We start from the raw sequence: 24,147 nt of genomic DNA, 5'->3' as shown, positions 1-24,147 counted from the left end.
AACTCCCTCTTGGGACCTCGACTTACCCAAATCACTCGACCTCATCTCATATACTTTCCCTCCGCGCCCTAAGCTCCCGGACATCTGCGGACGACTGAGAAACCAGCCCATCGGACTCTCTGCGTCTCCTGGGGATCCTTGCCCTGTCACCTGCAGGAACGCACCTTTTGCGAAACCGATGGGATGATCAGAAATCCAACTCCTTAATCTGCATTCAAAGTGTCCAAAGAGCTATCCACACGGAAACTCTATCTGACTCTCACGTCGTTGCTATTCCCGCTATGAGCGAGGGAGAAGGGGATATATAAGCCAAGCTCTGTACGACGTCACGATTCCCACGATCCCCTTTCACGAGACGACGTTTCTGCACACACTCTTTTCTTGTTGTTTGGTTTTTTGTTTCTTTTTTGAAGTTTGAAGTCACTCTTTTTTTCTACCTTCTTTTTGAATATCAGTCACTCTCTAAGCGAGGCAACTCGGCAACCTCAGCAACGGCAATGAGGCTCCTCTCGGCACCGGCCTTGGCGGCCGCCGTGGCTACCGGCGCATCGGCCCTGAGCGCCGCGGAATGGCGGACTCAGACGATATACCAGGTGGTTACGGACCGGTTTGCGCGGACCGACGGCTCGACGACGCACCCGTGTGTCGACTCGGAGCAGACGTACTGCGGCGGCACGTGGCAGGGTATCATTCAGCAGCTCGACTACATCCAGGAGCTCGGTGCGACGGCAGTGTGGATTTCGCCTTTTGTCAAGAACATTGATGGCAAATCCGCTGACGGGTGAGTTTTGTTTTTTCCCAGTTCTTGAAACCTGAATCGCATTGTGAGAAAATGATTCTCCGTATGAGAAGTCATGCATGAGACTGGTTGCAGAGGACGGCTGCAATAAGAACTTGGTTAACACGTCATACAGCGAATCGTACCATGGATACTGGACCAAGGATATCTGGAATGTCAATCCTTCCTTTGGTACCCCTGAGGACCTGAGAGCCCTGTCTGATGCGGTCCACGCTCGTGGCATGTACCTCATGGCCGACGTCGTCACCAACCACATGGCCTGGATTGGTAAGATGAACAGCGTCGACTACTCCACGTTCAGTCCCTTCAACAACGCCTCCGCCTACCACACGCCCCCCTGCTGGATTAACTATGACAACCAGACCTCTGTCGAGAGGTGCTGGCAGGGAAGCGATGCCGTCCCCTTGCCCGACCTTCGCACCGAGGATGGCATCGTCCGCCAGGTCTTCAACAACTGGATCAAGCGCATGGTCAGCCAGTACGGCTTCGACGGTCTCCGCCTGGACAGCGCCAAGCACGTCGAGAAGTCGTTCTGGTCTGGCTTCGAGACCGCCGCCGGCGTGTTCTCGATCGGCGAGGTGTTTCACGGCGACCCCAAGTACGTCGCGCCGTACCAGGACTACATGGGCGGGGTGATGAACTACCCCGCCTACTACTGGATCACGCAGGCCTTCCAGTCGACGACGGGCAGCATCTGGAACCTGCGCGACGGTATCAAGACGCTCGGCTCCACGGCGCGCGACCTCACGCTCTACGGCAGCTTCCTCGAGAACCACGACCAGGCGCGCTTCCTCCACTCGACCGCCGACCTGGCCCTGCTCAAGAACGCCCTCACCTTCACGCTCCTCATGGACGGCATCCCCGTCATCTACCAGGGCCTCGAGCAGGGCTACAAGGGCGGCGAGACACCCTACAACCGCGAGGCGCTCTGGCTGTCGGGCTACACCACCCAGACGGAGCAGTACCAGTGGATCAAGAAGCTCATCGGCCTGCGCTCGACCATGTCGGCCCAGGACGGCGGCTACCTCTTCTACAAGGCGCTGCCCATCTACACGGACAGCCACATCATCGCCATGCGCAAGGGCTTCGACGACGCCCAGGTCGTCAGCGTGTACGCCAACGTCGGCGGCAACAGCACCTTCGGCGTAGCCCTGGGACAGGCAGAGACGGGATTTCGCCCGTGCAAGCTCATCATGGAGATCACAAAGTGCAAGCCGTTCGTGACAGACTCGAGCGGCGTGCTCCAGGCACACAGCGGCACCGGAGAGCCGCTCGTGTTCGTCCCGGCCGAGCGGGTCATGGGGACGGGTATCTGTCCTGGCGGCATAGGCAAGCCACCTCCTCCTCCTCCTCCTTCGCGTGCCCGTCGCAGCACCAGCAGTGAATCCCCGTCCGCGACGGCCACGATCGCTTTTGAGAGGACTGATTATAACTTAGATTACATAGGACGTTTTAATAACATGACTTCATCCTGCTGAGGCGACCCCACCCACGCACCGTGACAACAACTCCGACGAACGGCGATAAGTCGACGACATTCCTTTTACTGTGCGAACACGGTGCCAACAACACTGTGACGAACATCCATCGGCCCCACGATTAGATCCATCGATCCATCGAAGACCACCGTGAACAAACAAGCAGTAGCAAATAACCAAACAACAAACGTGTGAACAAACAAAAAAAAAACGTCCTCAACATCGAACAAAACAAACATTTCCTCGTCTATCCTAGTATTGAGTCCTCTTTTTTCTCGTACGTGAATTTTCGGCATCGGTACTCACCCCAGCAACCCGCCGTGTACATATGGGAGGAAAAAGGGTATCAGCCCGCGGATTCGGTAGCTCTTTCGATTCTCTTACTGGGTACTCGAGGTGGGGCGAAGATGCTCCCCGGATGTGACGAATTACACACTGTGACGGCACCGCGGCATCACTTATACCCACCCACCCCTTCGAAGCCTCACCTCGAGTGCGCATATTCTGTGTTAGTCCTTTTACTTTTACCAAACATACGCTGCAATTACGCATAATATCTCAACCACTTTGGCACTCTGATGTAGACCAAGGGGTTTTAGTGTGTAGTATCTCTGTTTTGATTGAACAATTGTGAAAAATGTCATATTCCTCGTGAGCCCCCCCATCCCGATTATGCGAACTAAAAATGCTATGTACAAGAATCTTTGAAGACGATACCAAATAAAGGGAACCTGCCCTTCTACGCCAGGCCAAACGCAGCCTTGGCCCGCGTCCAGTACGCGACGCGGTCCTCCGTGCCCGAGGTGCCGATGCACTCCATGTACAGCGTGAACCCGCGAACAGTCCCCTCGGCGAGCTCGTCGCGCGTGCTCTGGTCGCAGTACGTCGTCAGGTACCACGCCGCGGAGCCCCAGGCGTACTCGTCGGGCATCACGAGCGCGAGCACCTCGTTCTTCTTGTCGTCCGACAGCGTGCTGCCGTCCGCGTCCGCGGAGCCGGCGATGGCGGTGGCCTTGTCCTTGAGCTCGGGGATGGAGAGCGCGTACAGCAGGTTGTACTTTGGCATCTGCAGGTTGCGGGTGCCCTGGCCGGGGCGGCCGGGGGCGGGGTAGTGGTTGCGGTTGTACTTGAAGTCGCCCGTCTCGAAGGCCATGAGGGAGAGCAGGGCGGCGATCTCGCCGGGGCGGTAGACGGCGTACTTCTGCATGGCGGCGGGGACGAACTGCGCGGCGTGCTCGGCGGTGGCGCACTCGTCCGGGAAGGCGGCGCCGTCGCAGGTGGAGGAGGTGGGCGCGACGGCGAGGAGGATGGCTGTGGCGTTGTTGTTGCGGACGGCGACTGGCGAGGCGAGGGCCAGGCCGGCGAGGAGGGTGAGCGGGAGGAACTTTGCGAAGACCATTTTGAAGGTTTTGGTTTTTAAAGGTTGGTGAACTCGGATGAGGTAGAAGGTTTAGGATGAGCAGGGTGTTTTGTTTCTTATGAGTTGTTCAGGTGTTGCCAGGCGATTCAGGTGTGACGTAGGGTTCGTGATAGGTGGTTGTCGTGAGAGAACGGACGGGTGGCGTTGTGGTTTTTGTACAATGTTGAGGACAGGACAACGAAGGACAAAAAGGCTATTGTCCCGGAGGAGGAAACAAACAGAGAACGAACGGCGGTGGCTCAAGTGAGTGACACAGTCAGACCAGGAAAAAGGCGAAGCAAGGCGAAGGAGAGGAAAGCGCAGTTCCGCAGGGAGGGTGCGAGTGCGAAGAGGAGGGTGTTTGTGTCTTTTTTTTTCACGTCGTTATTACCCCAGTATAAGAACGACAAGCCTTTTTAGTACGGACACTGGGCAGCAGCAACAGCCGCACCCCTGAGCACAGCAGCATCTGAGTATCGGTAGGGGTTAGTTCGGGGGTTTCCCTTTGGCTAGGACTGTTCGTAAATGAGCGGTAGTAAGGCTGGTCATGCGGGATGCCAGTCAGTGCCCTTGATCGCTCCTCCCGTCGTCTTGAAATCCTCCTCTCCCTCCTGCTCCGTCACCCATCCGCTCTCTCCGCGCGCTTAAGCCAGTGGAATTGCACCCTGATTTCCCCACCATGGAGTGACCTTGCACGACGGAACTCCCTTGGGATGGTTTCCTTTTTGGAGAAATGCTTGAAGCTAGACCCTGGCCAGTGGCCAACCAGCAGAAAGGGGGGGAAAGAAACTCAACTTTGGACCACAGATCGTCGGCGAGACCTGGGCGAGGTGGCCGTGGTGAAACGAAACAGGGGCCAAGCACTTGCGCTGCGTTGGGAGCGCATCTCCCGGGCTCTGTCAAAAAAGATGCAGCTGCATGCCATCGATTGGCTGAGCGTTGCGGCTGACGGTGCGGAGGCTTCTTTACGACCCCCGGCTCGCGGAGGGTGGCTGCGGTAGTTTAGAGGGGCAGGCGAGTGCCGTTGGTGCCGGGAGGGAGCAGATGAATGCCAAAGCCTGGCTGGGAGGCAACGTCTCTGCAAAAAAGGGGAACGTCTGTCTCCGTCGTTTGGCCTCCTGCGTTTGACTACATGGTAGTGCGTGTGGACGTCGCGTGGGCATTCGTGGGATTAGACGGGGCGAAAAGCAGGTTGCCGTGATGGTCTCGCCATGTTGAAACATCCGGCCGGTTTTCCTCGTTAGCAAGGGAAAGGAAGCAAGCCAGTGAGAGCAAAAAAGGTTGATGGGCTGTCATCCTGTCTCTCCCCCGAGTCTTTCCACCTTACCCGCGCCGTCCGAGTTGAGCCAGGGGCATAACCTGGCCAAAAAGGCCCGTGGCTTGGGCGGGCTCGTGTGATGTTGCAGATAGACAGAGCTCGCAGATGATGATCCGTCTTGGTTCATGCGAGTTGGTGGCCAAGCACAACCTTGAACCACCACCACCAGGACGGGCAGCCCTAGGACTGGGGGCCTTCGGAGACGATAGGCCTGGGAGGGGCGCTGCAACCTGCCCTGTCTGCTATTCCTTCTGGACCTTAATTCGGGTTGCACCGCCTGGGATTGGGTTAATTTTGGAGGGGCATGACAAAGACGCAGTGGAGATAATAAGGATCATGATTGCAAGACAAAAAGGCTGATTTGAAGACGATTCCTTGAAGACGATGGCTGCTGAGTGAGACCCAGCAACGGCTGGCTGGCTTGTCGAAGGATTGCCAAAGTCCGATGAACTGCCCCCCTGCTGGAAGATGCTCAAAGCCCCTTCCCTGCCTGCAAAGCCACCACCACAAATTACATAAGCCGGGGCGCTTGCTCGACTGAGGCGTTGGTCTGCTGCAGCCTGGATCGACCAATGAGCTGCGGCCCGCACTAACGGCCCCAGGATCGGTTCCTGCGCCGCTAGACTCACCCGACGCGACAAGTGCAGCAACCTCCAAATCGCGACCACCACATCAGCATCCAGCTCTCATCAATTGCGCAGCATCGATACCATCTCCAATACCGAATCAAATTCATCGCTAACCGAAAACGCACCCGACGCCATGGGGGAGAATCAGCCGAACGGAGCCGCTGCCGCGCAGCAGCCTGCGCCGACAATGCAGCTGTACCGGGAGGAGCAAGCCCGCCTGCGGCAAATGTTGGACAAGAGAGCAGCGATTGCGAGGCGGCTCGCTAACATCGAGTCGGAGATCGAATCCAAGGAAACGGCCTATCTTGACAGCACGCCAAACGGCAATATCATTGCGGGATTCGACAACTACATCAAGGGCACAGGCGCGGCCGCGCAGAGGAGGAAGGCGGGTGCTACGGAACAGAATCGCGTGTTTTCACGGTCTTCGATCTCGTACCGTCCTGGCAGTGTATGTCACCCTTCAACAATGAATGTGGGTGTGAGAGAAGTCATTAACGGGTTTTCAGGAGGCTACCACACCCGGCTCTACGCCTGCCTCTCATGCGCCGACACCGTTGTCCACCTCGTTCAAGGACGGCTCCGGCTCAAATCACGCTACGCCCACGTCTGCCACCGCTTCCAAGTCAGGCAAGAAGAACAAGAAGGCGAACGAGGAGGACAGTGACCACGACTCGCAAGCCCCGAACAAGAAACGCATCAACTTTGGCGCTGGACGGAAGTAAGGACGACAGCAGGGCTCGATGATGCTTTTCACGCTGAAAGGGCACCGATTCGCCATCGCGGCAGGGATTTTGGTGGCATCTGCAGCTTGCCCAGAAGCCATGTTGATGGCAATTGTCGACTGTCATGAGTTGGCCGCACCTGCAAGAAATCAGGGATCCGAGATGATGGATCACAACGCGACCCACGACAACTTTGGAGTTCAGGATTATGATACCCTTAAAGCATTTGAAATATTACTGTTTGAGTTGAAAGGCTGTGTCTGCACCCAATTGGCCCAGGGCATAGAGCTTCAGTTCATTGAAAACTGCCCCTGCTTGCGTCGATGCGTCCCGTTCACCCGTCTCAAGGTCCATATTTACAGCAATGGTCTCTTCGACGACTGCCTGGAAAACAAAGGTTCCTGGTAAGCTTTGGACAACGATAACTCTACTTTGAGCTCTTGGCCTCGCTCTCAGTGTTGGAGAATGTCCAGGAGAGTTGACCTTCAGAAAGACAAGCTGGCCTAGGCAAGAGACACAATCGCCGTCGCGAAACGCTGCCTGAATAGTCCACTTGGCCGGTGTTTAGCGCCGTTGGCTGGCACTTCTGCACCGAGAAAGCGGCAAAAGTTCCTGGTGGAGACGAACTTTTGAGTCTCTGGGCCTGTCAGGCCACTTCGATGGAACTGCGAGGCCGGACATGACTCCGCTTGATGGTGAGGTCTGCCTTCGAGCAGTAAAGAGAATGTATGCAACTGCCTTTCTCGGCTTACGGTGCGAGACTATTGGCCAAGACCAGGCATTTCGTCTGGATGAGATTGTTTACCTTTGACACCTCTACGGACACGGTCAATCAAGATACTATCTTCATTCAACCTTCGCAATTGCCACGGCCAGGCCTTCGTTCCGTCCTGAAATGTTTGACAAATTGCGAAGGCCAAGACATTGTTCACTCAATCATCAACCCAGGTTACTCGCATCATGCATCATCCTGCCTCCGACTGAAGCTTTCAGCCGTCTGCTTCGCGTGATGCTCCCCAGCTCTATAGCGCCAAGTGGTTTCGGAGCCGATGGGACGGTCTGCAGTGAGGGGTTTGAGGGGTGCACCTGAGCCTGTGCAGCGCTTGAGCAGGGGCCCGAGAACCTTGTCGGCTCTCTAACAGCCGTTGCTAGCCCGGTTTGTAGCTAGTGCGGGGCTCCTCGACCAAGCTCCATGCCAGCAGGTCGACCCCCGTCGTTGAGGTGCGTCTGCAACAGAGGAACAGAATCGCTCGTCACACATCTACAGCTCAGCTCCCACGTTGACGTCCGTTGTTGGTAGTCCTCCTTTCCAGTGAACCTCGTGATTAATGAAGTATCAGGTCCCTCTGCAGCTCCTCATGATGACGATACAAGCTTCCAAGTTTACACCCGAGGTCCTCCTCTCGGCCCCGCGCAGGTCTCCCGGTGTTCCCAACCCATCGGGCTCCAAAGTGCTGTACACTGTAAGTCTATGACAATGCTCTATCTAGGCGCCGCCCCAATTAAGCGTGGCCTTTGAATGCGGCGACGTGACTTTGAGCATGCATTAATTGATTTGGTCAGGTTTCGGCGTATTCATTTGAATCCCACAACAAGACCGCCCAGACTCGCGTTCTCGACGTCGAGAGCGGCCACTCCACGCTCCTCTACGAGGACCAGTCCTATAACGATGCGACATGGATTTCAGACCAGGAGATTGTGCTCCTTCGCAGCGGCGAGAAGGGCACCACCAGCCTTGTACTGGGTAACATCACCGAACCGTCCGTGTAGGTGCTTCGCTTGGCGAAAACCTTCAGAGCACGACTAACAATGAGGTGGCAGAGTCAAGGAGATCCGTAACTTTGAAGGAAGTCTATCGAGCCTGAAAGTCAAGCGACTCTCGGACAACGAGGTCGCGATTGCTCTGTGCGTCTTGACCACCCCGTCTGGGGCCATGTACAACCCGGCGGCCGAGAAGAAGCAGTTGTCGTCAGGCAAGATATACTCGAGTCTGTTTGTTAGACACTGGGATACATGGGGCAACGAGAACCACAACTCTCTCTGGTACGGACTGTTGAAAAAGGAAGATCAGTCGTACAAGTTGGAAGATCCCGGCTTGGTGAACGCCCTCGATGGCACAAAGTTGCAGTCCCCTGTCCCTCCATTTGGTGGGGCGGGAGACTTTGACATCAGCAAGAACGGACTCGTGTTTGTTGCGCGCGACCCCGAGATCTCCCCAGCAATTTACACGAAGACCGACCTCTACTTTATTCCTTTGAAGTCGTTTACGGAGACTAAGCCGCCTGCGCCTCAGGTGGTCAAGACGAGCAAGCTTCGTGGCTACTCCGCCTCGCCGGTGTTTTCAAGGGACGGCAAGAAGGTTGCATTCACCAGGATGAAGAGCGACCAGTACGAGACGGACAAGCCGAGACTCTTGCTGATTCCGGACATCTTCGACTTGTCGAGCGTGCAGGAGTTCTACGAGACAGAGGATGGCGTTGGCGGATGGGACGCTCGGCCGGAATGGGTCACCTGGAGCAAAGACGACTCGGAGCTTTTTGTCTCCGCTGAAGAACACGGTCGCGCGAAGCTATGGAAGCTGCCTGCCACACCACACCAAGCCAAGGACCTCCCCGCCGCAATCTACGAGGACGGCTCAGTTCTAGAGGCGAAGTTGCTAGGAGATGACGGCAACAGTCTGTTTATCAGCACGTCGTCTAGAATTGAGAACTCGGCTTACTCGATTCTGGACCCTGTCAGCAAGAAGTCAGATCTCGTTTCGTCAAGCTCAAAGCACGGCAAGTCTCTCGGTCTATCCAAGTCTCAGTGCGATGAGTTCTGGTACAAGGGAGCCGAGGGCTACGACGTTCACGCGCTCGTGGTGAAGCCATCTAACTTTGACCCCAACAAGAAGTACCCGCTCGCCTTCTTGATCCACGGAGGGCCTCAAGCTGCGTGGATGGACAGTTGGAGCACTCGCTGGAACCCGGCCATCTTTGCTGAGCAGGGATACATTGCGGTGATGCCAAACCCGACGGGAAGCACTGGCTATGGACAACAGCACACCGACAACATCCAAAACGAGTGGGGTGGCCGGCCGTACGTTGACTTGGTCAAGTGCTTTGACCATATTGAGAAGAACATCTCATACATTGACTCGAAGAATGCGGTTGCTTTGGGTGCTTCTTATGGAGGCTACATGATCAGTAAGTCGGCGGCAGGCTTTGGTGTGGCATAGTTGCGCTGACTTTCTTTCAGACTGGATCCAGGGCCACGAGCTTGGAAGAAAGTTCAAGGCGCTGGTGTGCCACGACGGTGTGTTCTCAACACTCAACCAATGGTCTACCGAGGAGTTGTTCTTCCCCCTCCACGACTTTGGAGGTACTCTCTGGGAGAACCGCACGGGCTACGAGAAGTGGGATCCTGCTCACCACCTCGACCAGTGGGCCACCCCTATGTTGGTCATTCACAACGAATTAGACTACAGACTACCGATTTCAGAGGGTCTGGCGATGTTCAATGTGCTGCAGGCACGCAAAGTACCCAGCAAGTTGGTGATGTTCCCTGATGAGAACCATGTAAGTGTCAATGCTGAGTCCGGGCTCGCACGATGGCTAACTTCAGAACAGTGGGTCTTGAAGCCAGAGAACTCCTTGGTATGGCACAGAGAAGTACTTGGCTGGATCAACAAGTACACTGGCATCGATAAGGCGGAGGATCTGTCCGTGAGGCAGAAGTAAGGAGCCGCAGGGGGTGAGGTTGGGCAATACAAAATTGAACTTGAGGTTAGCAGTCAGGCAGGTTTCGGTTGAAAAAATATTGGATAGCCCTGGTATGATTCATGCAGAGATGGAGTGGACAGTAAGTAGGGAAAACTCCAAGAGTCAGATATGAAAATGAAGGAGAGATTCTGCACTGCGCAAACAAGTCCCAGTGACTGACTACATGTACAAACACAGTGTTCACACTGTAAAGCCCAGCGAACGTTCCTGCCAAAATGACTGCAGCCCAAGAGCTCCTGCATTTTCTGGTCCGAGCTCCTTACAACGAGGCTGAAATTTCGAAGTGCGCACCTGCTTGGTCTCGAAGGCCAGACCAAACAAACATCGATTACTGACGACTATCGCGAGACGACGGATCGAACGCGACGGCGAATCCGTTGAAACACTGCGGCGACCCGAAAACACGTACCAAAGCATCATGCGAAGCTCTCCAACACAGCTCCAGAATCGATGGTGACGGACGGAATCGCACCTTCTTGCCCTGCCACAGCACCCGCGATTTCCTCTTGAACCACGCTCATTCTTCTCGACTACGCGGAAACCGACCGGCAATAACCTATTTCCACACGCAAAACCGGTGTTCATCGAACATAACACAATCAAATACACATACACATACCCAAAATGACGCCCCCACCATTACTCTTCCACGCCCTCCTCCGCCCCGCGGTTCTCCAGATCCTCCGCGCGACAGGCTACCACGCGGCGCGTCCGGTCGTCCTCGACGCCGTGACGGAGCTGGCAGCGCGGTACATGCTGGCCCTGTGCCAGGCGACAGCGCGGCACGCGTCAGATAACAACCAGGAAGGCGATGCGCCGGGGATCGTGGACGTGCGCATGGCGCTGCAGGAGCTGGGCGCCGTGCCACCGGACGATGTGAGCGCCGAGGGACGGGGCGCGATACTGGGAGAGATCCTCGACGACGTCATGGAGGCGAACGGCGTCGCGGGTGCGCCTGCAGAGAACGGCGACGACGTCGCGATGGCGAATGCGGGGACGGTCGTGGAGAGAGAGCGCGAGAGGGAGGTGGTGGTGGAGGATATCCGCGGCGTGGAGGAGTTTATCAGGTGGTTTTCTGGACCGAGGAACAAGGCCATCCGCGAGGCGGCAGTGGGCGACGGGGAGCTTGAGCTCGGGGATTACCTGAATGGTTTGTGACCCCCCGGTCTGTTTGACTGAAGATGAGGAGACTAACGATGACGCACAGTCCTGAAGAAGAAGCACAGCAAGACCGGCGAAGACTCAAAGTACCACGGCACAATCATCGGCAAGGGTAACGACGTGGGCGAGGTGCAAGTCGAGGGCGGCGACCTACCCAGCATCCACACGTGGCGGGCCAAGATGCGCGGACCCTCGCCGGCGAGCGCTCTGTCGGCGACATCACCGAACATCAAGGAGGAGTCGAGGCCGCCGAGCTCCGGGCTGAGTTCTGTGGGCGACAGGCTGGGCGACGATCGGGACAGCATGGATTTGTCATAGGAGACGGACACGCGAATTACTAGATCGAAGGCACGTGACGCTCGACGGCAACGAGGAGGTGTCAGGTTGAGGAAGACGGTGACGAAGTGATTACCAAAGGGCATAGCGCGGCGTTTTACCGGGGAGTCGTGATTTTTTTGGACAGGAGGGGAGACGTTTACACTACAAAAGCATTGTCTTTGGGGCAGATGGCATGAGAGAGATATCGGCGGCTCAGGGGGGCGGTATCATACATTTATTCCCGGCCTAGCTGGAACTCGCACAGGTGTCCAGCTATGCTAATCCATCAACATTTCACGAAGCTGTATTGAACATGAACAATGTCAATCTATATCTGTTGTGTTACTAATCAATCTTCTCCTGCTACGGGCGACAGCTCAGTCCTTCTACCGCATAAACTCGGTGACACGGTCGAGGTTGAAGGCGGCGCTGATGAGGGCCAGGTGACTGAAGGCCTGGGGCGTGTTGCCGAGCTGCTCGCCGCTGCGGGCGATCTCCTCGGAGAACATGCTCAGGTGGTTGGAGAAGCTGAGCATGTTCTCGAAGAGGTTGACGGCGCGGACGAGGTACTTTGGCTCGTAGACGGAGGCGCGGGTCATGGCCTCGACGAGCCAGAAGGTGCACATGCTGAAGGCGCCCTCGCGCCCGCCGACGCCGTCTTCCGAGAGCTCCGTGTCGTAGCGGTAGACGAGGCCGGTGCTGGTCAGGCCGCCCTTCTCCGGCGGCAGGAGGATGCGGTCCATTGTGTTGAGGAAGCGCGGGTCGTTGGGGGCGATGAAGAAGACCAGCGGGGCGATGAGGATGGAGGAGTCGATCATTGTGTTGTTCTCGTAGCTTTGGACGAAGGATTTCATCTCCTTGTTGTAGCCTGGGATCGTCGTGTTAGTGAGATTGATGCTGAGATGGGGGAAACATGTGTCAGCGAAGGGCCGACATGCCTTTGTCCATGATCTCCTCCATGAGGTTGTCCCGGGCCTCGAGCCACTTGCTGCGGTTGGGGCAGGGGAAGTTGCGCTTGTCCGCGAGGCGGAGGCCGCGGTCGAAGGCGACCCAGAGCATCACCTTGGAGTAGGTGAAGTTTTGCTTGTTGTTGCGGACTTCCCAGATGGACATGTCGGGTTCTGGAATAAAGTCAGGAAACTGCGATAGACAATTTCATCAGAAGAAGGTCTTACTGTCTGTGACTGTGAGAACAAAGTCTGCCGCGTGTTAGCTCACTGTCGTCTATGCCATTTCAGGAGGTCCTTACCCAACATCTCCCTCACGGAGCACCACTGATCCCAGCTGATTGGCTTCCCGTACTTGTTGTACAGGTATATGGCGTCCATGAGCTCGCCGTAGATGTCGAACTGCTGGTGGAAGGCGGCGCCGTTCCCGATGCGGACGGGCCTGCTGCCCCGGTATCCCTCGAGGTGAGAGAGCTCGACCTCCGGGATCTCGGTCTCGCCGCGGATGGTGAACATGATGGGCAGCTCGCCGCCCGGGCCGCGCGACTTGATGAAGCGCTCGCTGATGAAGTCCATGTACGCGTCCGCCTCGGCCGAGAAGCCCAGGCGGAGGAGGATGTAGATTGTGAAGCTGGAGTCGCGGACCCAGCAGAAGCGGTAGTCCCAGTTGCTGCGTGTTCGCTGGTTTAGTGAAGGTTTCCTCCGTCATGAGATAGCACAAGACTTACCGAAGACCTCCAATGTCCTCGGGGATCGAAAACGTCGGAGCGGCGATGATGGCCCCCGTCGGCTCGTAGGTCATCAACTTGAGCAGCATCAGGCTCCGGTTAACCACCTCCCTCCAACGGCCCTTGTACCTGCTCTTGGAGATCCAGTTGTACCAGAACGACTGCGTGTCGTGCTGCTGGCCGTCGAGCACCGCCGTGGTGATGTCCTCCGTGACGTGGTCCGGGATGTCGTTGCGCAGCACGAGCGAGATGGCCTGGCCCTCCTCGATCGTGATGTGCGCGACCACGCCCTCGCCGAGCATGCCGTCGCGCTTTTCCTTGGCGAAGGTGACGGACGGTGCGGCGGCGTCGTCGGACTCGGCGTCAACCGTGACGTCGAGCTGGAGCTTGTAGTGCTCGCTGTGAAAGGTCACGGCCTTGCTGGGGTTGCCGTGCGTGTGAGTCTGTTGTACGATTGTGGTGACGTGGGGCTCAGTGGCGTATTGGAAGGCGGGGAAGAGCTCAATATCTGTAATGTTTGTGAGTCCAAATGAGTCTGTGAGGGATGTGGATGTGAACACGAACCCATCTCCAGACAACCGCGGATGCACTCGACGCGGCGGACGAGCCATTTCTTGAGCTCCTCCTGGATCTTGGTAGTCTCGCGAAAGGCGCTCTGCCGGTTGCTCTTGGCCAGGACGGTGGCCGTCTTTGGGCGGGGGAAGAAGTCTACGAGGTCGACGACGCCGTCATCGTGGATGTACCTCGTCTGCAGGATGTTGGAGGATGGGAGATACTGCTGTCTTTGAGTGTGGTTAGCGTCACATCTTGTGGTGTGGCCCCGAGACGGGCGTCTATCTTACTTTGTCGTGCAATGCTTGGATGCGGGAGGGCAGATACTGAAGAAGCCTCCTTTGTCCTTGTCGAGGAGACGACAGAAGACGGTAGGGGAGTCAAAGTCCGGCCTAAAGCATAAGTCAGGCTTCTCGATTTAGAGCCAATGGGATGTATCACGAAGAGCAAGACTCGAAGTTCCCGGAAAAGAGCACGTTGACTATGTTTGCTCACTTGAGTTTCCATGTGTGTTGGCCAATCAGGCGTTTCGATGAACCATTTTGGCGCCATCAAGTGATGTTGAGCGTAGCAAGCGATTTAAACAATTCGTGTAAGTGAACGCCAAGCATCAGGAGTCCAAAGAGAAATGCGTTCTCACCAACACATGTAATCAACCGAACCATTCATGCCAACAAGTGCGCATGTGTGCATGTTGCCGATCATTCCATAGTCCTCGATAGGTAGGTATCCGGCATAGCTGCCGGCGGCATGTCTCTTCGAACACTGCTGAGCCATGACGTCGGTTTGCCGGAGCGGCGGGAAGACTCAGTACTGTCTGTGTTTTTCTTCAAAGATGGATTTCTAGAAACTTGATTGTTGTCGCGGAAAAAGCAATGGTCAAGACAGGGCTTGACAGACACACTACGTGTTGGTGAGGCTGCACGGTTAATGTCTCTCATCTACGAATGACATGAAGTCGTGGTAAGGTGTGAAGTCAAGCCTCGGTCAAGGGAGAAGGGTAAACCCCGGCCGAATGCTGAACACGGGAAACACGGGAAGCTTGCGGTCCTGCAGCTTCGGTGGCTGCTGCGAGGCGCGCCAAAGAGACCGATCTTACCGCTGAGCTTTGTCGAGACGGTGTCTAACTAGTCGAAGGGAAAACGTCCACTAAGACGAAATTCCTGATTCCCACAGAGAACGAACGGACGGCGCTTGCGTCGAGCTGCATATTGTGATACGCATCCAATAGCCAATAGCTGCGAGATCCATCGATGCTGTCAAATGGTTCGAGCTGATTGACTTTGCTAGACAATAGAAACCGACAGAGACTGATGGTCATGTCGAGGCAGACCGATGACGCCGTCGACTTGGCCTTGGACGCGTCGAGAAGCTGCCGCATATCCACTTGGCGGGAGCGCTCTATCGACGGGAGAGCCGTCAGATCTGCAAGCCGAGCTGGGTCAGGCACATCAGCTACCCTGCGCGAGCTAAGTCGATCCTGTAAACTCGCACCGAGGGCGGGCCAACATCCAGCACCCGTTCTGTCACCCTCTCGCCCGACGTTCGGGTTTCTGCTTTCTTCTTCCCTCGGCGTGGATCTTTTGGAAAAGAGCTCCTCTCCGGAATATCCACTTCGTCCTGGCTCACCTGAGTCGTAAGATCGATCGGGGAGGGGGCGCAGGAATCCAAATGACAGCCCCGCTACGCACTCGGTTTAGGGCTGAATGACGGTGGCTGACATCATGACGGCTCTCTCACTCTCTCTCTCATCCCTTTTCCCGCTACGCGAGCTGCCCCAAGCTCCTAGAGTGCCACGGCGGGAAGGGAGGAAGAGGCGGGAGAGAAACGGCGTGTGGCGGGTGACCGCATTGAAGGAAGCTCCTGTCTCACTCGGGCAAGTGTTCAGGTGAACCAGCTTCGGGGATATTTCTGGGAGAGGCGGGTTAGTGTGTGAGACATGTGCATTCCCAACCAGCTTCCAAGACTGAGAAGGCGTGTATTGCTAGTGAACGATATTGCGGGGGAGGCTGGCCGGGCTCGTCCGTCGCGGTCCATGCAGAAAGAAAAAAAAAACTGTCAATCGATAGATGCCCCGATTTCAAGCCTCCCGGACTCGAGCGTTTTCCAGCCCCCCCCCCCGGGGTCTGTGTAAGTAGGCATAGGATTGTGGCTCGGTCTAGACCTCCATGTGAAAAGGCGGGACAACACGGCCAAGCTGAGAAACAACTTCGTCTATTCGAAAAGCAAACGAAACGACCCGAGGCAAGATCTGTTGGATGGCTGATAGCAAAAGCCTGTTATTGTGCTTGGAAGTCTCGGAAGAAACGGGGCTCCAGAAACAACGACAATGCAACGGTTGTTTAGAGTGTGTGCAGATCGTTTGTTAATCAGCAGGACAATTCAATATGAACTTGGAATTATTGATTTTAAACTTTTGCCAAACATGTCGACAAGTTCGACTTGACATTTCGGATGCTCCTCGGGAGCAGCGGGTCGCGGCACTGTCCGAGAAACCGGCTCGGTAGGCAAGTCTTGATTTCTGGGCGGCAGATTGGTCCGAGGAGGGAAGACGATGGACGGACAGGCGAGGTAGACACCGCACGGCGAGCAGGACGGTGCTGGATGCATGGTAGCAGTGGTGTGTGCGAGTGCGAGTGGGGTCTGGTCACCCGAGCACTTTCTACTTGCACGAGCGACCACATGGCTACGTGAACCTTAACCGACTGCAAGGACACCTCCCACTGCTGCGGTAGAAGCATGTGTGTGTGGTGTTGGTCTTGGTGTTGCGGTCTGGTTCACTCGGATGCGGCTGCGGTGTGGCCCAGCCAGCCAGCCAACTGAAGAACCTACCTGTGACTCTGAGCGTGAGAGACGGCTGGACCAAGCTTAAATCGAGTAAAGGCGTGTGAAACTCGGGAGGACACTTTTCTGCAATTCTTCGGACGACGCTTCCCTGCCGGTTGCCAGCCTGCCCGCCTCCCGGTGTCATGCGTCGAAAAGGCATGGGAGAAATAGGATTAGGGGAGCTAGCTGTTGAAGTGTGCCTTAGTCTTTTTAGGTTGGCATGCTGTAGCTCACCTCGCCTAAAGGCACCATAAAGTCAGGCAATCTTAAATCCCCTTTCAGGTACGGATACCATTACCCAGCCTCAGGAGAGCAGGCTCAGGAGTCAGGTCAGGCCAGAACTCAGGGGAAATAAGGTAGGTCGTTGAATGAATTGTGAAAATCAGTCAGGCAGTCGGCCATTGGCACACGGCGGGGACGATGAGCCGTCGAACGGGGCCCAGATTGATGACTCAAAGCAGACGGCGTGTTGTTGTGATATTGCGGGCAATGCGTTGGTTTGTTGCCGTTACGTTGCGGTCAGGTAGCAATGTGTCCATGACCAACAAGCCAGACAAGAACGACCCAGTATTTCCTTCTCTCTGGGCTTCCAAGTTCCACGATGGCCCATGATCCTCAGCTCCCGAGGTGGGATGCGGATGGATGCAAGATGCACTAACAGCGGGGGAGAACAAGTTGTCGACACTATGGACCACTTCCAGTTTGCCAGGAGGACCCGGAAGGCCCGCGGAACGCAGGTAGGTAAGGTAAGCAACGGCGAACGGTACCTGATCGCACCGCAGCACAGGTGTTGCCAGTCCAGTCGGGGTCCGGTGCATTATGCTGGTTGCATTTCTCATGGGGTTCGCCTCTCTCTCTTGGAACAAAGGGCAATCAGTGGTGCTCATCACTGTGAGCTGGCATGTCACAGGGAGCCGAGGGGAAGGAATCCCTGAGCAGGCGACCCTGACCGCTCCAGTCCTGCAGCAGCAAATCCACGAGCCGTCTCCACCGTGAGGCGCGCCAAGATTGGGCCCACATCTCATCAGCGAGACACCGCGACGACTGCCTGTGATTGGCCGGTAACTGGCGGTAAGCCTGCATAGCGTACAGTGCGCTTGCCTACAGGGCAGAGGCACGCTGAAAAAACCCCTCCCCAGCGTGCCAGCCCAGCCCACACTCCTTGGTGGCCGCCCACCTCACACTCATCGGCTGGTGTGGGCGCGACACTGGGGGTCCAGAAATGATCCGCACTGCCGTGACCATCTCCGCGCCTCTCCAGTGTCTCGCGACGGTGGAAGTCTGTCTGCCACTTCCTGCCTCCCCCCCTTCTACTAAGCAGTTAGCACAGCAGACCATAGCAAAAATCCAAGCACCGAGCGGCAGCAAGCCCAGCTCCTCCTCAACCAGCCAGAGCTGCAAATGACCGCGCCCAGCTCCTCGTCCCGACCCCGAACCCAAAAGACCAAGCAAACTAGTCCCAGATCCAGCCAGACCAGTCTCCAGAACTAGACCCAGACCCAGACCCCCCCGACCCATCCAATCCATTTCATTCACACACCCCGTTCGTTGGCTTGTTCGTTGTACGAAGTACCGTACCGCATGCCTTACCGTACCGTACCTTACCTCACGCTTTACCTACCTTGCCGAATGGCAAATGCACCTGCACCGGGACCTATCCTCCAGCCCCAGCCGTGAACCGCCCGGTGGAAACCAGATTTAATCATGTCCACCTCCTCCTCAGATTCCTCATCCCTAGTGCATGTGCTGCCTCCCGACCCCAGTCGCTCTTCTGCTCCCAGTGCCATATCATCTTCTCCCGACCCCATTGACCTCGACGACGACGCCAACTCGTCATCCCACGATACGGACACACATCTCCACCACCAGAACCGTCGTCTCCTGAGCCCGTCGCCCTTGCTCCTCCCACCACCCAAGTCTCCTTCACCTGGACACGCGACCAGCGACTCTTCCGCGGATGACCCCCGGCCACGAGACCAACACGCCGATCCTGCCCACGCTTCTCCGCGCCTGGGCTCCTCCTACTCATCTTCACTTAACCCGTCTCCTTCCCGTCAGCAACACTCGCCCGTCGCCCCTGTCGCCGACGACAGCAACGACATAGAGATGGAGCCGTTGAAAGAGACCGGCCATCGCCGGCGCAGGAGCAGTCTTATGCAGAGCGCCGGCTCCAGCAACCACCACCGAACCCCTTCACGAGGCCACAGCGGAAACCTGCTCGAAGAGCCCAAGATCTCGGAAGAGGACATGGGCTCATTGCCGTCTGCCTCGAAAGACATCGACAACGATAGCTTTTCCGATGAGGACCTCCACGACGATGAGGAGACCGGCTTGACGAAGAAGGACAAGAGGAGAAAGAAGCACAAGAAGCGGAACAACAGGAGGTTAGACCAGAGAATAGCGCCAGGGGGAGGCGTCACAGCCGAAGAGAAGAAGGAAGCAGACCAAAATGTCATCAGGAGGTCAATGATCAATATCGTGTTAATCCTGCTGTGGTACCTGTTTTCTCTCAGCATCTCACTGGTAAGCAACAATATCCCCCTTCCAGACCGTCAGCGTCACCTCGAGCTGACAATCGATTCCCCTAGTACAACAAATGGATGTTCGACAAGGACCACCTCAACTTTTCCTTCCCCATGTTTACGACTGCATGCCACATGCTGGTACAATTCGCCCTCGCCTCTTTGATATTGTTTTTGATCCCCTCCCTGCGCCCGTCGAATGCGCAGCGCCACTCCGACCTGGGTCGTTCACGGCACGAGTCCGAGCCAGAACGGCCGCTGATGACGAAGATGTTCTATCTGACGCGAATTGGCCCATGCGGTGCCGCGACGGGCCTCGATATTGGCCTCGGAAACACTTCCCTCAAGTTTATTACTCTTACGTTCTACAGTACGTCCTTGATCCTGGCCGATATTCGATATTGAATTGCTAACCAAGTCCAGCCATGTGTAAATCATCTTCCCTAGCCTTCGTCTTGATTTTCGCCTTTTTGTTCAGACTCGAGAAGCCGACGTGGCGTCTCGTTGCCATTATTGCGACCATGACGGCCGGTGTGGTGCTCATGGTCTCCGGAGAGGTCGAGTTCAACCTGGCCGGCTTTATCCTCGTCATCTCCGCGGCCTTCTTCTCCGGTTTCCGCTGGGGTTTGACCCAAATTCTGCTTCTACGTAACCCTGCGACTTCGAATCCCTTTTCTAGCATCTTCTTCTTGGCGCCGGTCATGTTCCTTACCCTGATCGTCATCGCCATCCCTCTCGAGGGCTTCCCCGCTCTCATCAAGGGTCTCGAGGTGCTCGTGGAGGAATGGGGTCTCCTCATGACCCCTCTGTTCCTGCTGTTCCCCGGCTGCATCGCGTTCCTGATGACTGCCTCCGAGTTCGCTCTGCTGCAGCGTACCTCCGTCGTCACCCTTTCGATTGCGGGCATCTTTAAAGAGGTCGTCACCATCTCCGCCTCAGCCATTGTGTTCCACGACCGCCTGACCCCCGTCAACTTTGTCGGTCTCATCACCACCATTGGCGCCATTGTGGCGTACAACTACATCAAGATCGTGAAGATGCGCGAGGACGCCCAGAAGGAAGTCCAGCGCGGCCACATGGAGGCTGCCGAGTCTTCTGGCTCCAGCGGCAGCGATAACGACGATGGCGGTGAGGAGACGGGTCTGCTGCGCAACAGCACCGACTACGAGGACAACCTCGTGACGGCGGATGGCGACATCATGCCGAACCCGAGCCACACGGCGCAGGAGTCGAGGACGGCTCAGGCCCACCGCGACAATTAGACGCGTGGCTTTCTATCTCTTTTATCGTATTTTGGGTCATGAAAACAAAACAAAACTGTACATTTGGAAGCAAGCATATCTGGCCGGTTGGCAGACAGGGAAGGCAAGGAGTTTGTTTTTGCAGACTTATCCGGGCAGAGACAACCTGTACCGAGATCTTTGAAAGAGTCTAAAACGGGTCGTGGCTTTTGAGACCCAAGGGTTTCAAGAGGGCCACAGAGGATGAGAAGCTTGCATATTGAGATGGATATACCCTACTGGCGACAGTAGACGGAAGACGGGAAGCAAATCAAGGGGGAACATGTCAGACTGCCGGGTTTGAGTCCCCCATCATTAGTGTAATGGCCAAGAGGTTAGACACGCAGAGAATCAAGAATATGTCATGACCAAAAAAGTTTTCATGAGTGAATTCGTTTCTATGTTTTGTAATGCATTGTACGGTTTATTACATGGGTATGCTTTCTGCCTCCAACTCCAAACGCCGCTTTCCAATGCTCAAAATCATGTAGGGGATGCGACTGCCTGGGCGTCATAGGAGCCACCGCGAAGCAAGCGTGCAACTAGGCCAACGAAGAACCTTAACCGAGGAGCTTGAGGCCGTTCTTGGTCTTCTGGCCGGGCTTCGTGACGCCGTGGTGATGTACCGGGCCGAGGTGGGGTTCATACCCGCCGCCGCCCTCGTGCTTATTCCCACCACCGCCGCCGCCGTGGCCAGAGTGCTTCTTGTTCTTCTTGTTGCGGTGGTTGTGGTGGTCCTTCTCCTTGACATTCGTGATTTTGATCTCGGTGTTGGCCTTGCGGACGACGACGGGGTGGCTCTGGATGTACTTTCCGTTCATCTCCTTGGCGGCCTGGAAGAAGTCGTCGGCGTCGTTGAAGGAGACGAAGCCGTAGCCCTTGGACTTGGCGGTGCGCTTGTCGCGGATGACGCGCGACTTCTGCACGGATTTCCAGCGCGAAAAGGCCTTGAGCAGCGAGTCGTCCGTCACCTCGCCGGCGAGGTTGCCGACAAAGAGGCGCAGGTGGCTCGGGTCCCACTCGGCGAGGGTGTCGTCGGACCACTTCTTGCCGCCGCCCTCGCGGACGACCGTCTTCTTGCGCTCCGGGGGCGCGTTGGCGGCCGCGGCGGCGGCTGCCGGGTTGGGGATGTCGGTGGCGTTGGGGCCGGTGCCGCCGAGGACGTTGGGGGTGCCGCGGCCTGCTGCGCCGGAGGCGGTGGCGGAGGCGGATGCCGAGGCGTCTTTGGAGGTGTAGGCGCTCTGCCACTGGGCTATTTGCATCGCCATGTCCGGGTCGTAGTCGGAGGCGCCTGCTCCGCCCGCGGCGGGGGCGGCGCCGGGGACGGGGAACGGGTTGCGGATCTGCGGCGCGGCGGAGTAGGACGCGGTCGAGGGGGGAGCGGTGTAGCTGCTCGTCTGGCCGTAGCCGCCGGGGGCGCCGCCGGCTTGCGGGTAGTGGTGGTACGAGGGCGGTGCCTGGTAGGGCCCGGCGCCTACGGAGGGCGAGGCATGTTGTTGGGGGTAGGACGGGTATGAGGGGCCATAATTGCTGGCTGCGGGTGTGCTGGCGTAGCTCGGTGCGCTCGAGTAGGAGGAGGGTGGCGCGGTGGACGCCGCTCCGAAGGCGGGCTTGAAGGCGGACTTGAAGCCGCCGGACGACTTTGAGGGGGGAGGCCGCGCGGGCAGGGACGGGTGGGATGGGTTGCTGGAGGCGCCGCTGGAGATACCTGGAGGGGGCGGGTAGGCCATGATGAATGACTGCGGATAATGTGGAGGATTTTTTTTGGTTTGGGCTCCTTCGCAAAGAACAAGACTTTGCGCGGTGTTGTTTGTGTGTGGTGAACGTACCTCTGAGCCTGGGTATTTCCTGCTCAAAGAGATTTCCCTTAAGCTTTGTGTCTTTGCTGCAGCCGACGTGTGGCGTCTGGTGTTGTCGCAAATGGCAAAGGATTCGGGTGTTGTTGGTGATGTACGGGCAGGATGTGACGATGTTGGCGTCGCAGCCTCGGCGAAAGCCTTGGAATGTGTGGCTGAGAACAAGCTTTCCAAGGTCACGTGTATCACTGTGGCTGGAACATGTCAGCGGAGCCGGTCGGTGCTTTCTACGCCCCTCTTCGGATGGTGGGTCCGCAACTGCCGTCGATCACGGGCTTACATAATTCAATCGCCAGCAAATACCGAGGTCACTCCGTGCAGTTCCATCCGCCAAGGCCCAGCAGGTCGCCAGAATCAAGCGGAAAACAAGCGGACGGAATTTCCGTCTTGAGCCATTTCTCCCATGTGGTATCGTTCCGCTCGGCTGGGTTCCTCGGCCGCCCGAGTTCCTTACCACCCGTTCCTGCATCAGACGCATTTTATCCGTCGAGAAATATCAGACGGACATGGCGGATAATTGTTAATGCAATTATTCTGTGTCTCTTCCACGTCCCTCCTTACATGGGGAATTGACATCATGGCGTCCGGAGAGGGCCCGTTTGAGGCCGCTGCGACTGCCACGGTCAGGTCCATGCCAATCAATAGTGCGAGTGGATTCCTAGCGGAGCTCCAGCGGAGTTGTCAACCGACGTCTCCGACCCGTGCAAGTGCGACCGATCCAAGGCCCGAAGGCGGCGATACGGTGTTAGGTGTTTAACCCCCACCTAAAGGTTGCCCCTCGTTTCCTTTGTCACGGCCCAGATTTGTGAGCACCACTGAGCCAGGCCCGAGGCCGAAGTGTGGTGGCATCAGCATGGACGGATTTACCGTCGATTGCGCCTCCATCCACACCTTGAGGTACCTTGGGAGATGGAGGTGCGATATTTTCTGTCCCCCTCCGGCTGAGCAAGCAAAACGCGTGGGGCACCCCAACGAACCCAATAGATTGAATTCGCTGCTCCGGCCAAGTAGTCCAACTGGAGGAAAATGGAGCGGGCTTTTCTGGCTACGGCCAGCTTCGGTTTGGTTGGGACCGACTTTTGCCTGGAGACTACACACCATTGAAGCGCATCGTGATTTGTCGCGTATTCTGCGCGAGTCCCGCTGTCTGCTGGCGAGTCTTTCCAGGGATAGTAACAGCCAGGGATGCCAGCTGCGAGGCGCATGCAGACGCGGATGCGGCATCGCTGCCTTCTTCAAGCGAGGACAAGACAGCAGATGCGTTGAGGTTGGGTTTGAGTGGTCACTGGCAAGGCTGCGTTTTTTTTTGCGGCCTTCCCTCCGAGGACTAACGGCCAGACGGCATCACGCCGAGAGCTCGCATTGTGATCAAAGGCAGCGACGCGACGCCGCCCTTCCTCCCATCTTTCAAGGGTTCATGTCCGGAGTTTCTGGAAGCCATGCTGTGCTCTGCTATGCTGGAACGGCCCGGAGCATGGGAGGGGGTGTTTTCCCATGCTGAAGAAACGGAATTTCCTCAAGTGCAGTCCGGGGCATGAGGCACATGCTGGTTTGTGCAGGGCGGCTGCTCGAGTGATAGCTCGACTGCACCGTGTCTCTCGTTTCTCGCGCTCGCCTTTCGTCGGTATCACCCCTGACTGTCGATGAACGGTCCAAGAGCGGGCGAAGCGAACGAGCGAGCGAGCACCGGAGCTCCGTTGCGTTGGGAGGGTGATAATATATGCCGCCAGCCCACTGTCTCTCTTGCGTTACCCAACCTTGCGCAAATAAGGTATCGTGGGTAGTGGACGTGGACGTGGACAGGGACAGATTAGCAGGAGCCCCCCGCGTGAAGTTAGACCGAGCGCA

The 24,147-nt window shown here is 56.8% G+C and overlaps 8 protein-coding genes across 8 annotated transcripts; 5 read left to right on the top strand and 3 right to left on the bottom strand.

Annotated features, from left to right (window-relative positions):
* Positions 1–497: 497 nt before the first annotated feature.
* Positions 498–2,277, top strand: SWA2 (Alpha-amylase 2; the record flags this gene model as incomplete). The annotated part of the gene is made up of 2 exons (XM_032020134.1): positions 498–781; positions 915–2,277. The coding sequence occupies 2 exons, from the start codon at positions 498–500 to the stop codon at positions 2,275–2,277; spliced, it is 1,647 nt and encodes a 548-aa protein (XP_031882923.1).
* A 739-nt stretch (positions 2,278–3,016) lies between these two features.
* On the bottom strand, positions 3,017–3,676 carry CGGC5_v000810 (uncharacterized protein; the record flags this gene model as incomplete). Its single annotated transcript, XM_032020135.1, has 1 exon — positions 3,017–3,676. The coding sequence occupies one exon, from the start codon at positions 3,674–3,676 to the stop codon at positions 3,017–3,019; it is 660 nt and encodes a 219-aa protein (XP_031882924.1).
* A 2,080-nt stretch (positions 3,677–5,756) lies between these two features.
* On the top strand, positions 5,757–6,348 carry eaf6 (Chromatin modification-related protein eaf6; the record flags this gene model as incomplete). The annotated part of the gene is made up of 2 exons (XM_032020136.1): positions 5,757–6,074; positions 6,133–6,348. 2 exons carry the CDS (start codon positions 5,757–5,759, stop codon positions 6,346–6,348), a joined length of 534 nt encoding a protein of 177 aa, XP_031882920.1.
* Positions 6,349–7,540: 1,192 nt separating this feature from the next.
* Positions 7,541–10,067, top strand: DPP5 (Dipeptidyl-peptidase 5; the record flags this gene model as incomplete). Its single annotated transcript, XM_032020137.1, has 6 exons — positions 7,541–7,633; positions 7,689–7,811; positions 7,912–8,114; positions 8,170–9,533; positions 9,586–9,905; positions 9,957–10,067. 6 exons carry the CDS (start codon positions 7,541–7,543, stop codon positions 10,065–10,067), a joined length of 2,214 nt encoding a protein of 737 aa, XP_031882785.1.
* Positions 10,068–10,733: 666 nt separating this feature from the next.
* On the top strand, positions 10,734–11,588 carry TAF3 (Transcription initiation factor TFIID subunit 3; the record flags this gene model as incomplete). Its single annotated transcript, XM_032020138.1, has 2 exons — positions 10,734–11,259; positions 11,317–11,588. The coding sequence occupies 2 exons, from the start codon at positions 10,734–10,736 to the stop codon at positions 11,586–11,588; spliced, it is 798 nt and encodes a 265-aa protein (XP_031882784.1).
* A 386-nt stretch (positions 11,589–11,974) lies between these two features.
* CGGC5_v000806 (Uncharacterized protein) lies at positions 11,975–14,592 on the bottom strand (the record flags this gene model as incomplete). Its single annotated transcript, XM_066150720.1, has 8 exons — positions 11,975–12,485; positions 12,523–12,709; positions 12,764–12,787; positions 12,838–13,205; positions 13,264–13,771; positions 13,828–14,045; positions 14,106–14,207; positions 14,456–14,592. The coding sequence occupies 8 exons, from the start codon at positions 14,590–14,592 to the stop codon at positions 11,975–11,977; spliced, it is 2,055 nt and encodes a 684-aa protein (XP_066009712.1).
* A 3,753-nt stretch (positions 14,593–18,345) lies between these two features.
* On the top strand, positions 18,346–20,425 carry CGGC5_v000805 (putative transporter; the record flags this gene model as incomplete). The annotated part of the gene is made up of 3 exons (XM_032020140.1): positions 18,346–19,164; positions 19,230–19,533; positions 19,587–20,425. 3 exons carry the CDS (start codon positions 18,346–18,348, stop codon positions 20,423–20,425), a joined length of 1,962 nt encoding a protein of 653 aa, XP_031882783.1.
* A 578-nt stretch (positions 20,426–21,003) lies between these two features.
* On the bottom strand, positions 21,004–22,777 carry CGGC5_v000804 (putative RNA-binding protein; the record flags this gene model as incomplete). Its single annotated transcript, XM_032020141.2, has 4 exons — positions 21,004–22,151; positions 22,273–22,328; positions 22,489–22,493; positions 22,580–22,777. 4 exons carry the CDS (start codon positions 22,775–22,777, stop codon positions 21,004–21,006), a joined length of 1,407 nt encoding a protein of 468 aa, XP_031882831.2.
* Positions 22,778–24,147: the final 1,370 nt, after the last annotated feature.

The sequence above is a fragment of the Colletotrichum fructicola genome (assembly GCF_000319635.2).
Source record: "Colletotrichum fructicola Nara gc5 chromosome Unknown KSG_Nara_v1_contig01, whole genome shotgun sequence".
NCBI lineage: Eukaryota > Fungi > Ascomycota > Sordariomycetes > Glomerellales > Glomerellaceae > Colletotrichum > Colletotrichum fructicola.
The sequence above is the reverse complement of the archived record's forward strand: the minus strand, read 5'-3'. Positions and strand labels throughout refer to the sequence as shown.